At 52.5% G+C, this 11,914-nt stretch overlaps 1 protein-coding gene across 3 annotated transcripts in view; it reads right to left on the bottom strand.

The window, feature by feature from the left end:
- LOC103252684 (alpha-actinin-1) overlaps nt 1–10,061 on the bottom strand; it is a 48,517-nt gene extending 38,456 nt beyond the window's left edge. For 2 of the 3 annotated variants that reach the window (XM_021709229.1, XM_008051276.2), the window contains exons 1-2: nt 9,945–10,053; nt 4,821–4,940 (exon numbers count right to left, since the gene is read on the bottom strand). In XM_021709229.1, the coding sequence (XP_021564904.1) occupies nt 4,821–4,940; nt 9,945–9,969 (145 nt within the window). In that variant the 5' untranslated portion in view covers nt 9,970–10,053. Of the gene's footprint in view, nt 1–4,820; nt 4,941–9,944 lie in introns of all 3 variants that reach the window. The other variant, XM_021709228.1, reaches the window with a different exon arrangement.
- Between the last annotated feature and the right edge of the window lie 1,853 nt (nt 10,062–11,914).

The following is an 11,914-nucleotide window of genomic DNA, read 5'->3' as shown; positions in this document are numbered from 1 at the left end:
CAAAAAAAAAAAAAAAAAAAAAAAGAGTGGATTGCTCTATGACCAGCGAGGTGCAGGGTATAGAGTGAATATGGTCACAGCTACCACTAGGATAGGTAACCTGGAGTCCACCTGGGGTGTTGAGCCAAGGACAAATAGTGTCCCACATTGGAGCCAGGATAGGTGCAACTCTTTTTGCATACAGAAAGTTGAGACGTCCCTCCCAGGGTCCCGGACACCAGGGAGGCACAGTTCCATATCCAGGGCTTGGATCAGAAAGGAGCCGAGAACTGTGGCAGTGTATGACTGCCTTCCTTAACACACGACCCAGACAAGAGCATGTGGTGTGGGGGGAAAGGATGAAGAACTAGCCCACGAAGTTTGGATACTTTAAAAATGCACTTTCTTCTGTGACTTCTAATAGTTTAATGTCTGTTACATATAGTTTAATGGGCAAGACATGAACAATCACGTCACTAAATAAGAAATGCAAACAACCAATTCAGAAGAATGTTCAATCTCACTTGTAATCAAAGAAATGAGAACTCTTCCCTGGCTGTCAGATCAGTAAAGTTAGAAACCAAGCACACACCTTGATGCCACCAAGGCCATCATGCTGCAGCTAGAAGTGAAAATTTTTTTTGTTTTTTTGTTTTTTAACCTGCTGAGAAGTAATTTGGCAACAAGGAGCAAGCATTCTAAGGCTGTTCAACGTTCTGACAGTAGAATCCTATCTCTAGGAATCTATCCCTGAATGCAGAGTGAAGCTCTTGCAGAAACAGGCCTGTCTTGAGGTTAGCCATCCTGGCCCTGAGGTGGAAACCGTGTGAGCGGACCAGGTACTCAGAGTAAGGACACCCCAGCCCCGGCGGCCTCTGGAAGAGCCTCTGTGACCTCCCACCTCATTCACATCCCAACCTATGGCCATGAGGCCCTCATGGTCTGGTGGCTGGGTCTCCAGTCTCCCCTCCCCAGGACCCATGAGGCTTGCCCCTGGCCTTCATCAGCCTCCACTCACCCAGCCTTTTCTCACAGACACCCTCCTTACTGCCCAAGTGAGTTCTGCTTCAGTTTTCTCCACCTGACACAAATACGTGTATGTAGTCTCTCTTCCCCTTCTAGGGTGTGAGGTTTGAGGGGAAGAGGACTTTCTGTTTTGGATCACTGCTTAAAGCCCAGAGTAGTGCCCAGTACTGAGAATTCCTCCATCAGCATTTGTTGAATGAATGAATGAACAAGCACTGACAGACACTAGCCACAAGCAACAGAACAAGTAGAAGTAGCGCAGATCTCTGGAAGTTGTTGCCCCTGAGCACACACAACGCTGAGCCTCTTCCAGGGCAGAGCCCAGGTCTGGACTGGAGAGAAGCTACGATTAACGTAGTTGCCAACAGTGATATCATGGGCGTGTGATGACTAGAAAGATCTCTGTAACACGGAAAGGGGGAAACACAGGAACGAAATACCACCAACAGTGCTTCAAAGGGAGGTTTTTTTTTTTTGAGCCAGGGTCTCGCTCTGTCACCTCACAGTTCACCACAGCCTCAACCTTGTGGACTCTGGTGATCCTCCCACGTCAGCCTGCCAAGTAGCTGGTACTACAGGTGCATGCCACCACACCCGGATGATTTTTTTTTTCTTTTTTGGTATTTTGTACAGACGAGGTCTCACTATGTTGCCCAAGCTGGTCTTAAATTCTTGGGCTCAAGCAATCCTCGTGCCTTGGCCTCCCAAAGTGCTGGGATTCCAGCCACCGCACCCCGCCTACAAGGGGAGATTTTTGTAAGCCTACAGAAAGCTCTGTGGATACCCCACTGCTTAGCCTTCCCTCTCTGCCCCTCTCTGCAAAAGCCAAATGCCTTGCCTGCTCAGTGCCCGCAGATCCACCTCCTGGGAGCACTGCTAGCTCTCAGGGAGATGTGGCTTCTTTTGGGGTTATTGCCTCCCGAGTCCTTTCCTCCTCCTCCAGGATGCTCCAGGGTTTTTGCTAGGTGAATTCTCATTCATGCCAAGCAGGTGGTTTGACTCCAGAAATCATGGCCAGAGGGAGCAGTGTGTTTGACTGGTTCTCGTACCACCCAGCCCCCACCCAACTCCAACCCCAACCTCAGAGCGGGACCCCCCCCCAGAGAACTCCCTACTCCTTCCCCAGAAGGACAGGTCTTCACCCCAGGCCTCTCCATGTAAGTGGCAGGGATGCCCCAGCCACAGGCAGCCTTATGCCAGGGACTGCTTGGAACCTGGGCCCAAAGAGGGGTGGGTCCCACGGCCACAACTGGGTTCCATGGAAAACACGGTGACAAATTAACTGTCCAGGTGTGGGAAGGTGTGGTGGCATGTGCCTGCTGCTCCTGGTCTACAGATGCCCACAAGGCCACCACACCCTCTGAAGACTCAAAGCTTGTTTCTCCTTCTCCCCTTTCCAGGGACGACCCCATCTTTCCATTATTCAGAGACCAGAATGAACGGTACTGCAGAAGAAATTCCATGTGATGGTAGCTGGAACCCCAGCACCTCCTGGACCAACACCTGGGCTACAGCTCCCACTGCCCCCTCCCATCCAGAGGGCTGACTCTGAGTCACTGAGACCACCCCAAGGCTCACAGCACCCAAACCCTCAAGCACCCAAACCTACCCAAAGACCTTTCTTGGATAAGATGGGCATGGTGGCTCACGCCTATAATCCCAGCACTCTGGAAGGCCGAGGCAGGAGGATTACTAGAGCCTAGGAGATCGAGACCAGCCTGGGCTACATAGGAAGTCCCCCTCTCTACAAAAAAATTAAAAAATTAACTAGGCATGGTGGGCATATGCCTATAGTCCCAGCTATTCGGGAGACTGAGGAGGGAGGATTGCTTGAACCCAAGAGTTTGAGGCTGCAGTGAGCTAGGCAAGAGAGACCCTGTCTTTCCTGGTTAAATCTCAACCACTCAACCACGCTAGGTATCAACTCCATGAGATCAAGGCATTCTAGATCCAAATACCGCAGGGGAAATCGAAAGGATTCTCTGAACCCACCCTGATGTGCGATCCTTGCCTCCAGCCTCCACTGAACACCTTCAAGCACAGGGGGTGAACTCACTGCCTTCTGGGAGCAACAGCTCCATCCTCCAAGGCCCTGAAAGTTATCTAGAACAGGTCTGCCCATGGGTCTCCCTTCTGGGCCTGGGCCTGCCCTTCAGGGTTGACCAGGTGTAGACCTTGCACCACTTGATAACCCTTCCAAGCCCTGAGGGCTGGAGGGAGGAGCACCCCTGCCGGACCTGGTCCCCTCAACCACAGCCTTCAGCAGCCCAGGCAGCCCACCTCCAGGAGCCCACAGCAGGTGGTCCGTCCCACTGCCTTTGTTTAAAAATAATCTCCAGCAGTATACTTCATTTCATTAGAAAAGCAAATCCTGCCTGTAGCCGCCTCTCATTTCTTGGCTCAGCAGAGCAGCCACCCCAGCACAGTCTCAGTGCTCAGCTTGATATGGGGGTAGATTATTTCAAACCAGGGAGCCTCAGCTAAAAATGCTGGCTCCCCAGAGCAGGGAGAAAGTCAAGAACATCTCATTTTAAAGGAGGCTTTTCAAAAGGTTTTCTACAGGGTCTTGTCATGTTGTCCCAGCTGGTCTCAAACGCCTGACCTCAAGTGATCCTCCCGCCTCTGCCTCCCAAAATGCTGGGATTACAGATGTGAGCCACCACACAAGGCCACCCCCTATGAATTTTCCAACAGCCAGACCCTTGCCCTCTCCAAGAAAAAGTCACCCTCTGGAGGCATTTTCCTCGTGTTTTGAAGATCTGAGTTTTAGTTCTGACTTTATCACTTAATGAGGACAGAATCTTGAGCAAGTATCATAATCTCTTTAGGCAACTGTTTTCTTATTGTGAAATGAGGATGACAACTAGGCGCCACACATCTCCTGCTGTGAGGATTCAGTGAGTTCCCCAGTGGGAAGGGCTCTGGTGCGTTGCCGACCACAGGTGAGCGCTCCATTCACATAGCCATGGTTGTATCTTGGACAAATGAATAAATGAGTCCAAGTCCTGGGCGAATGAACGAGGCTGTGTCTGGTCCATCTTTAGGTCTCTGGCATCACACAGCAGGCGCCTGGCAAACGCGTGCTGAGTCTGTGGGTCACAGGATGGAAGGGCCTGGTGAGAGGGCTCTGGCCACCTGGATCCACCTCAGAGCCTTCAGAGCCAGCATCTCGCACAAGACACCGCGCTGCCTTCTCATCACTGAGAACATGCTGCTTACGGTTTAAACACTTTAAAGATAGCTTTTCTAAGTGCAGGGAAAAGAGCCAAGAAGCCGCACCGGGGGAAATACTATTTCAAGGGTTCAAGAAGCTTCTGGACATCAGGCCTGGGGAGACTTCACCCAGTCTGTGTCTACACACCCTCCCGGGCCCACAGAATTCTCCACTCAAGGCAGCAGAGCACGGTGAGGAGCAGGAGCCCCAGGAGCAAGGATTTGGCTGAGGGGTGCGAGCAGGGGAAGCGGGACAGTGGGCACGGGAAAAGGGGTGCAGGGACAGGTAGGGGGCAGGGGCAACGGAAGACAGTGGGAGGAGACATAGGAGGGGGCCGGGGCACGGGAAGGGAGTTGGGAGCATGGAGGAGGTAAGGGGTGAGGGCACAGGAGGAGGGTGGGGCATGGGAAGGGGCTGTAAGCCCTTTCTCTGGGGTGGAGCTGAGACTGGGAAGAAAGTGCTGCTAGCACAGGAAGAATCCACACACCCAGATGGCAGTGTGGACAGCCCCTCTAAGTGCCCCCCAAAGGATGTGTGGGCCCAGAGTCAGTGCCAAGAGGCCAAGAGAACCAGAGGGCACAGAGCAGGAGCCCTCACCCACCTTCGGCTCCAATGGACACCAGCTTGACGCCCTTGCTGGCGATGAAGTCCAGGGCCTTGTTGACATTGGAGATCTTGTGCACCCGCATCTTGCCCCTCTCGGGCTTGGCCAAGCGCTCACCTGTCAGGGAGAGGAAGAGAAGGGAGGTGAGAGGCCAGGACAGGAGAGGTGCTCGCATGACCCCCACTTAGGCACGGCTAGACCAGGTGCGCTCATGTGTGTTCATGGGAGTGCATGTGTTCATGTGCGCACGTATGTGTGTACACGTGTTCGTGTGTGCATTGTGCATGCATGTGTGCAGGCATGCATGTATTGTGTGTGTGTGTGTGTGCCCACACCCCTTGGGTGCTGGACAAGGCCACCCTGCAGAGAATGAGGGACAGTCTACTTCTTTCTTCCTCTTCCTTCTTCTACTTCTCGGATCTAAACCTGCTGGCATCCACTGGACACCAAAGTACTGAGCCAGCCCCTGCCACAGGCCAGGGATTTGACTGGGGGCTAGGACTATGGGCAAACAATACTTTCTTGCCTTTTTGCAATTACATCCAGTAGGAGAGATAGACCTTAAATAGGAAAACACAAATATACACAACAAATACCAGGGATCAACGCTCCTCAAAAGAGGAGGAGGAGGAGGAGGAGAGATTGAGCAGTGTGCAGAAGGCCTGAGTCTTGTCAGCCTGGTAAATACCACAGGGAATGGCAATCCAGGCAGAGGCACAGCCCATGCAAAGGCCCTGACCCCCTTCTAGTCAACTGCCAGGCCCTGGCGGGGGGAGGGGGTGTGTGTGGCCACTCTGGAGCACTGTGAACAAGTTCCTGGTGTCTAAACAGGGTTGCCCACAGTGGCCCCTGCCTCCTGTGAGTACCCAGGGCTCAGGTCTCAATCAACCCTCCACCCTGTCCGGTCCCCACTTCCCCACCCCCCCAGCTTCCACATGGGAGCTTCTGCTGATCAGATTTTGAGGCCCGAAGCTTCAGGAAAACAGGTAGAGGAGCTGGTTCTCTCAATACTCCATTAAGAGCACTTTAATCCCAGAGCAGACGTCCAGGGACCTCCTGAAATGACTTGAATAAACGAACAAGTGCACACATACAGCCAGACCGAGGGAGGAGAGATGTTGCCAAGGACCGTGGAGACTGAATGCCACCATCCCAGAGCCTGAAACGCAAGCTGCCTGCCTGCCATGATCTCCAGACCAGTCCCGTGACTTCCCTGTGTGCCAGTGGGCCAAAAGGGCTTGGGACCACCGCCTTGACGCTGGCCAGGTCTACCCCTGCCAGGGCTTCCCCAAATGGCCTCCTGTCTCCCTGTGGCCCACTGGCTTCGGGAAGGGAGCTGACTTCCTGCCACGGATGGGACTGGGCCGTCCCGGGGAAGCACTGCTGTTTGTTCAACTAAATCAAGGATTTCCGTATGGGGCCCTTCCCAAGGCTCTGGCTGCTGCCCCAAAAGGGACCCTGCCCTGTCCCGCTAAAGGGAGATGCCACAGGGGCCCTTCCCACTGGACGGATGGAGGCAGCACCACGATCCCTCCGGGAAGGCAGGTCCCCCTGTGCGGGAGCCTGGTCACACTGGCAGGAATGGCTTCTCCAACAGCACCGCGGAGGAGCCCAGGCTAAACCGGGGCAGTGCGGAGGCTTCCTCAGCTCAGGCTAGTCTCTCAGACTCCTCAGCACCAAGTCACCTGGAGAACTTGCTAGACTGTGGGTGGCCAGCCCCCTCCCCATTCCACTCAGTTCCTGATTTGTGGCCTGAGAATCTGTACTTCGGCACACAGTCCTGCCGACTCTGGTGTGGGTGGTCCCAGGACCACACTTTGAGATCCTTCTCCTCATCCCAAGGACTCACAGAGGAAAAGGCAGATGAGCAGATCTCCCCAGCCCCTGGCGAGGCACACGCTGCACAGGCGCACAGGGCTCCCCCATCCAGCCGGGTCAAAGCCCTGCTCAGCATCCATCATCCTGGCATTTCAGGAGCACCACTACACGCCCAGAATAGCTCTAAGCACCCGGGACCCAGGAGACAGGATAGCCCCTCAGTGGGGAGTGGGGCAGGAAACAAATGTGACAAAAATGACTATCCATCTAGGCGAGGTGGCTCACACCTGCAATCCCAGCACTTTGGGAGGCGGAGGCAAGAGGATTGCCTGAAACCAAGGGTTGGAAACCAGCCTGGGCAACTTGGCAAGACCTCATCTCTACAATTTAAAAAAAAAGGCCATTGCTCTGCTAAGCTCTGGTCTGGCTATGTGGCTCTCTGAGCTATGGCCACCATTGGTTTCCTAGCTTTGGTCCCAATCTCCTCCCTCTGTCTCTCCCTCATTGACTTTCTAAATAAACTCTATTTTCCAATTTAATTTCTGTGCTTTTTTTTTTTTTTTTTGAAAAAGCAGAATTTATTGAGAGGGCAGAAAAGCTCCCACAGTGAGAGGGGACCACCCAAGAAGGTTGCCTTGTGCAATTCTTTGCATCTTTCCCATGGCACCGGACCATAGACACCCCTCATTGGGTCTGACCTAACATTTTAGAAGTCCTGCTAGAATTGTAACCTAACTTTTCCCCTCTTCCTTCTCTAATAAACTTTGTTTGAAACTTTAAAAAAAAATTAAGCCGGGCTCGGTGGCTCAGCCTGTAATCCCGCGCCTTTGGGAGGCTGAGGTGAGTGGATTGCCTGAGCTCGCGGGTTTGAGACCCGCCTGGACAGCAAGACCTCAACTCTACAATAAACCAAAAAATCAGCCGGGCGTGGTAGCACATGCCTGTAATTCCGGCTACTTGGAAGGCTGAGGCGGAAGGATCGCCGGAGCCCAGCAGGTCGCCGGAGCCCAGCGGCCACTGCACTCTAGTCTAGGCGACAAAGTGAGACTCCAACTCAAAAAAACAAAACAAAACAAAAAACCATAAACAGAGCATTACCATGTGATCCAGCAATTCTAATTTTCAGTATATACCCAAAAGAAATGAAAACAGAAACTCAAAAACTATTTACAGGCCAGGTGTGGTGGCTCACGCCTATAATCCCAGCACTTGGGCCGAGGTGGAAGGATCACTTGAGCCCAGGAGTTTGAGACAAGCCTTGGCAACACAGTAAGACCCCATCCCTCCAAAAAATAAAATACTTAGCCAGGCGTGATAGTGTGTGCCTGTAGTCCCACCTACTTAGGAGACTGAAGTGGAAGGATCGCTGGAGCCCAGGAAGTAGAGGCTAAAGTGAGCCATAATCATGCCACTGTTATGTATATTTTACCACACATACATACAGGTTTTATCTGAAAGGAAAGTGTAGAAAACTTTTTTAAAAGGAAGCAGTATGTGGGAAGACACAGGGAGCAGAGTGCATGTCCCCACCCCCCCACAGCAGAGGGCCCGTGGTCTGATACCTTTTTGGGAATAGTTAGTTGAAACAAAGCAGGTGCCAGCTCATGTAAGATCCCAAGCTAAGCTAAGGAATGTGGCCTGCCAGCTCCCGGCCCTGGAGAGCACCGGAGCTGCTGCAAGCAGGGAAGAGTGAGACCATATTTGGATGGTCAGGCGAGCCCTCTGGCCACAGCATAGGAGGTGGACTGTGGGAGGAGCTGACAGCCAAGGTTTTTGGGGTATCATCTAGGTGAAAGCTGTCACAGGCCACACTGACACTACAGCAGTAGGGTTAAAAGGAGCACTAGGAAGAAGAAAAGAGAATGAACAGAACAGAAAGACCAGCCCGGTGGCTCATGCCTCTAATCCCGGCATTTTGGAAAGCCAAAGCAGGTGAGACCAGGAGCTTGAGACCAACCTGGGCAACATAGCAAGACTCCATGCCTATAAAAAAAAGTTAAAAAACATTAGCCAGGCATGGTGGTACTGACTGCACCATTGCTCTCCAGCCTGAAAGACAGAGTGAGAACATGTCTCTTAAAAAAAAAAAATGAGAATGAACAGAACATAAATGACAGTAAGAAAGAAAAACAGAAGAGCTGTTTGGACCACAGGTTAGGTAGAGAAAAAGACTATGGAAGGGAAAGAGTTCTGCTGGGGCAGGAGGTATCAGCACAGCTCTGGAGGTGCTGGGGGGACCCTTGGGATATCTGGGGGAGACGCCCAATGAGGTTCAACATTTGAGAGGGGCTCGAGAGAGAGGTCGGGACTGACACCAGGTCTAGGGCTCACTGTCACCAGGCTACAGGTCAGACGACGATGGCCCCATATATGAGCCAAGGCTAGGCTCTGGGGACCACCACCCATTAAGAGACAGTGGAAGAAAGGCAACCAAGCTGAGACATCTGTTCAAATGGCGCTGTTCTTCCAAATACCCGGACAACAGAGGGTGTGGCCTGGGGTCACCTGGACACAGGTAGGTAGGGAGCAGTGGAGCTGAGGTCTGGAGACCGTCTCTATGGTTACATTCTCAGCCTCCAAATCCTGACACTTTGGAGAAGAAGTGACCTCAGAGGCTATCTTCAAAACCCCTCTTTCTGACCAGGTGAGTGGCTCACACCTGCAATCCCAGCACTTTGGGAGGCTGAGGCAGGAGGATCACTTGAGCCTAAGAGTTCCAGACACTTGAGCCTGGGCAACATAGCGAGAGCTCATCTCTACAAAAATTAATTAATTAAAATTAGCCGGGTGTGGTGGCATGCACCTGTAGTGCATAGAGTCTTGCTATGTTGCCCAGGCTAGTCTCAAGCTCCTTGTCTCACCTGCTTTGGCTTCCCAAAGTGCTGGGATTATAGGCATGAGCCACCAGGCTGGTCTTTCTGTGCTGTTCATTCTGTTTTCTCCCAACTACTTGGGAGGCTGAGGCATGAGGATCACCTGAGCCCAGGAGGTCCAGGCTGCAGTGATCCGTGATTGTGCCACTGCACTAGCCTGGGTGAAAGAGTGCAACCTTGGCCAAAAAAAAAAAGCCTCTTTCTGGAAATGAAGATGCTGAGACAGAAAAGTAAAGCAACTTATCCACAACACCCACATGGTCAGTGGCAGAACCAGAACAAAGACCTGGTATTCTGGTCTGAAATCACATATGTCACCCTCAGCTTGTTCCAAGAGATCCAGAGTCAGCTACACCCACAGGCAGAGCAGACACCAATGTACCAGCAGGGCCCAGTGGGCAGCCCCTCATCCCGGGGAGGGTCCCCTCACCTGAGATGACCTCCAGCAGCAGCATGAGCTTCAGGCCATCACGGAAGTCCTCCTCAATGTTCTCGATCTGCGTCCCTGCCTTCCGGAGGTGGGAGTTGCACCATGCTGTGAATGTCTGGGCAAAGAGAAGAGCAGGTGGTCAGGCTGACTCACAAGTCTCACGGTCTCGCCCCCAACAAGGGCCTATGTGGGTCTCAAGGACCTGCCCACTCATGCCGTCTTTCCAGCTGTTCTGTATTAGGTCCTGGAGGGCTGGTGTTATCCTCTTCACTGGATGAGCCGTTCAACAGAGCCAGGAAGGCTGGGCACTCACTCAGCAGGGCCCACGGACCCTCTCAGCACTGGCGTCCTGGAGTCTCATCCGCACCATCAACCAGGCGTAGAGCCAGCGGCACGGGTGGATGCCGGGGACAGAGGAAGCAGTATCTTCCCTTAATGCCCCCTCCCAACCTCTTTCCAAGACGCCACCCCTACCCCACAGCTAGAAGTGCCACAATTCCATTCTCAGCAATGTACCTCTTAGACTGTGAGGCCTAGTTCCAACCTCCAGTCATAAGGCAGAACAACCTAGAGATGACTTACTAAGCCCCATGGACACCTTGGGGCAAGTTAGGTTACCTGTCCCCCTTGGCAGCCAGCTACGAGAAAGGATGACCAAGTTTTGCTGGAGACCAAGTTCAGAGGCATAGTGTCAAGATAAGGAGAAAGATTGGTAAGTACCTCAGGTGTATACGTGTGTGTTTTGGGAGGGGATGGGGACACCTTAAGTTGTAAAAGCACCAGAAGCAACTGTAGAAAGGGGCCAGGTGTGGTGGCTCACACCTGTCATCCAGCACTTTGGGAGGCCAAGGTGGGAGAATTGTTTGAGTCCAGGAATTCAGGACCAGCCTGGGCAACATAGCAAGACCTCGTCTCTACAAAAAAAAAAAAAATCAAACAATTAGCCGAGCATGGGGTTGCATGCCTATAGTCCCAGTTACTTGAGAGAAACTGGGGCAGGAGGATCACCTGAGTCCTAGAAGCTGAGGCTGCAGTGAGACTGACTAAAAAAAAAAACACACAGAAAGGGCACGTGGAGGTTAACTACAAAGACCACCAACTTTGTAGTTACTTCTCTAATAAGCAGATCATGACAAGAGAGGCGACAACCAACCAAGCTGTCCTGTACCATCAGCACCGCCTGGTGGTTCAAACAGAAATTTTTGAAATTCAAGTGCACACTGGGGCTCACCCAACAACAGGGCTACTCAACTCTCCTTCCCTGCCCTGCCAAGTCCCACACACGGGCCAGGTATCATTCATGATGATAGTCATGCTAGAAATAGCCCTCTTCCTAGGAAAGGTCACCAGACTCCTGACCCCACTGCCCCTTCTCTCTGTCTTGGGGGCTCCAAAGTGAAGTGGCGATGGCAGGGGCAGGGGGAGTGGGAACAGCACACTAGTGATCACTCGGGGAAAGAAATGGCTGCTGAGATGAACGGGAAAAAGCCAAAGAGCCCATGAGCAAGAAGGGAGACAGAGAGGGAGGAAGGGACAGCATGATGGCACCTCAATTTGGGGCTTCATCTTTCAACTATGTCTTACTAGCAACTTGCCAACACAGGACACCTCTCTCTCTGCAGACTCACCTCCACTCCGGAGGCCAGCCCACACCCAGGGTAGGGGGAAGGGGCGTCCCAAGGTTTGGGAGGCTGACACCCAGACTGCGGATGGACAGGGCCTTTTCTGATTCCAAGCCCAAACTCTGTATCTTGCGTGACTAACTCACACTCCTCTTTCTTTTCTTTCCCCCCCTTTTTTTTTGATTCAGGGTCTCACTCTGTCTCCCAGGCTGGAGTGCAGTGACACAATCACAGCTCACCGCAGCCTCAACTTCCTGGACTCAGGTGATCCTTTCACTTCAGCCTCTCAAGTAGCTAGGACTACAGGCATGCGCCACCATCCCTGCTTAATTTTTTTATAGAGATGAT

The sequence above is a fragment of the Carlito syrichta genome, unplaced genomic scaffold (assembly GCF_000164805.1).
Source record: "Carlito syrichta isolate Samal-C Ts95f unplaced genomic scaffold, Tarsius_syrichta-2.0.1 Scaffold169268, whole genome shotgun sequence".
Classification (NCBI taxonomy): domain Eukaryota; kingdom Metazoa; phylum Chordata; class Mammalia; order Primates; family Tarsiidae; genus Carlito; species Carlito syrichta.
This window is presented reverse-complemented; position numbering and strand designations above follow the sequence as displayed.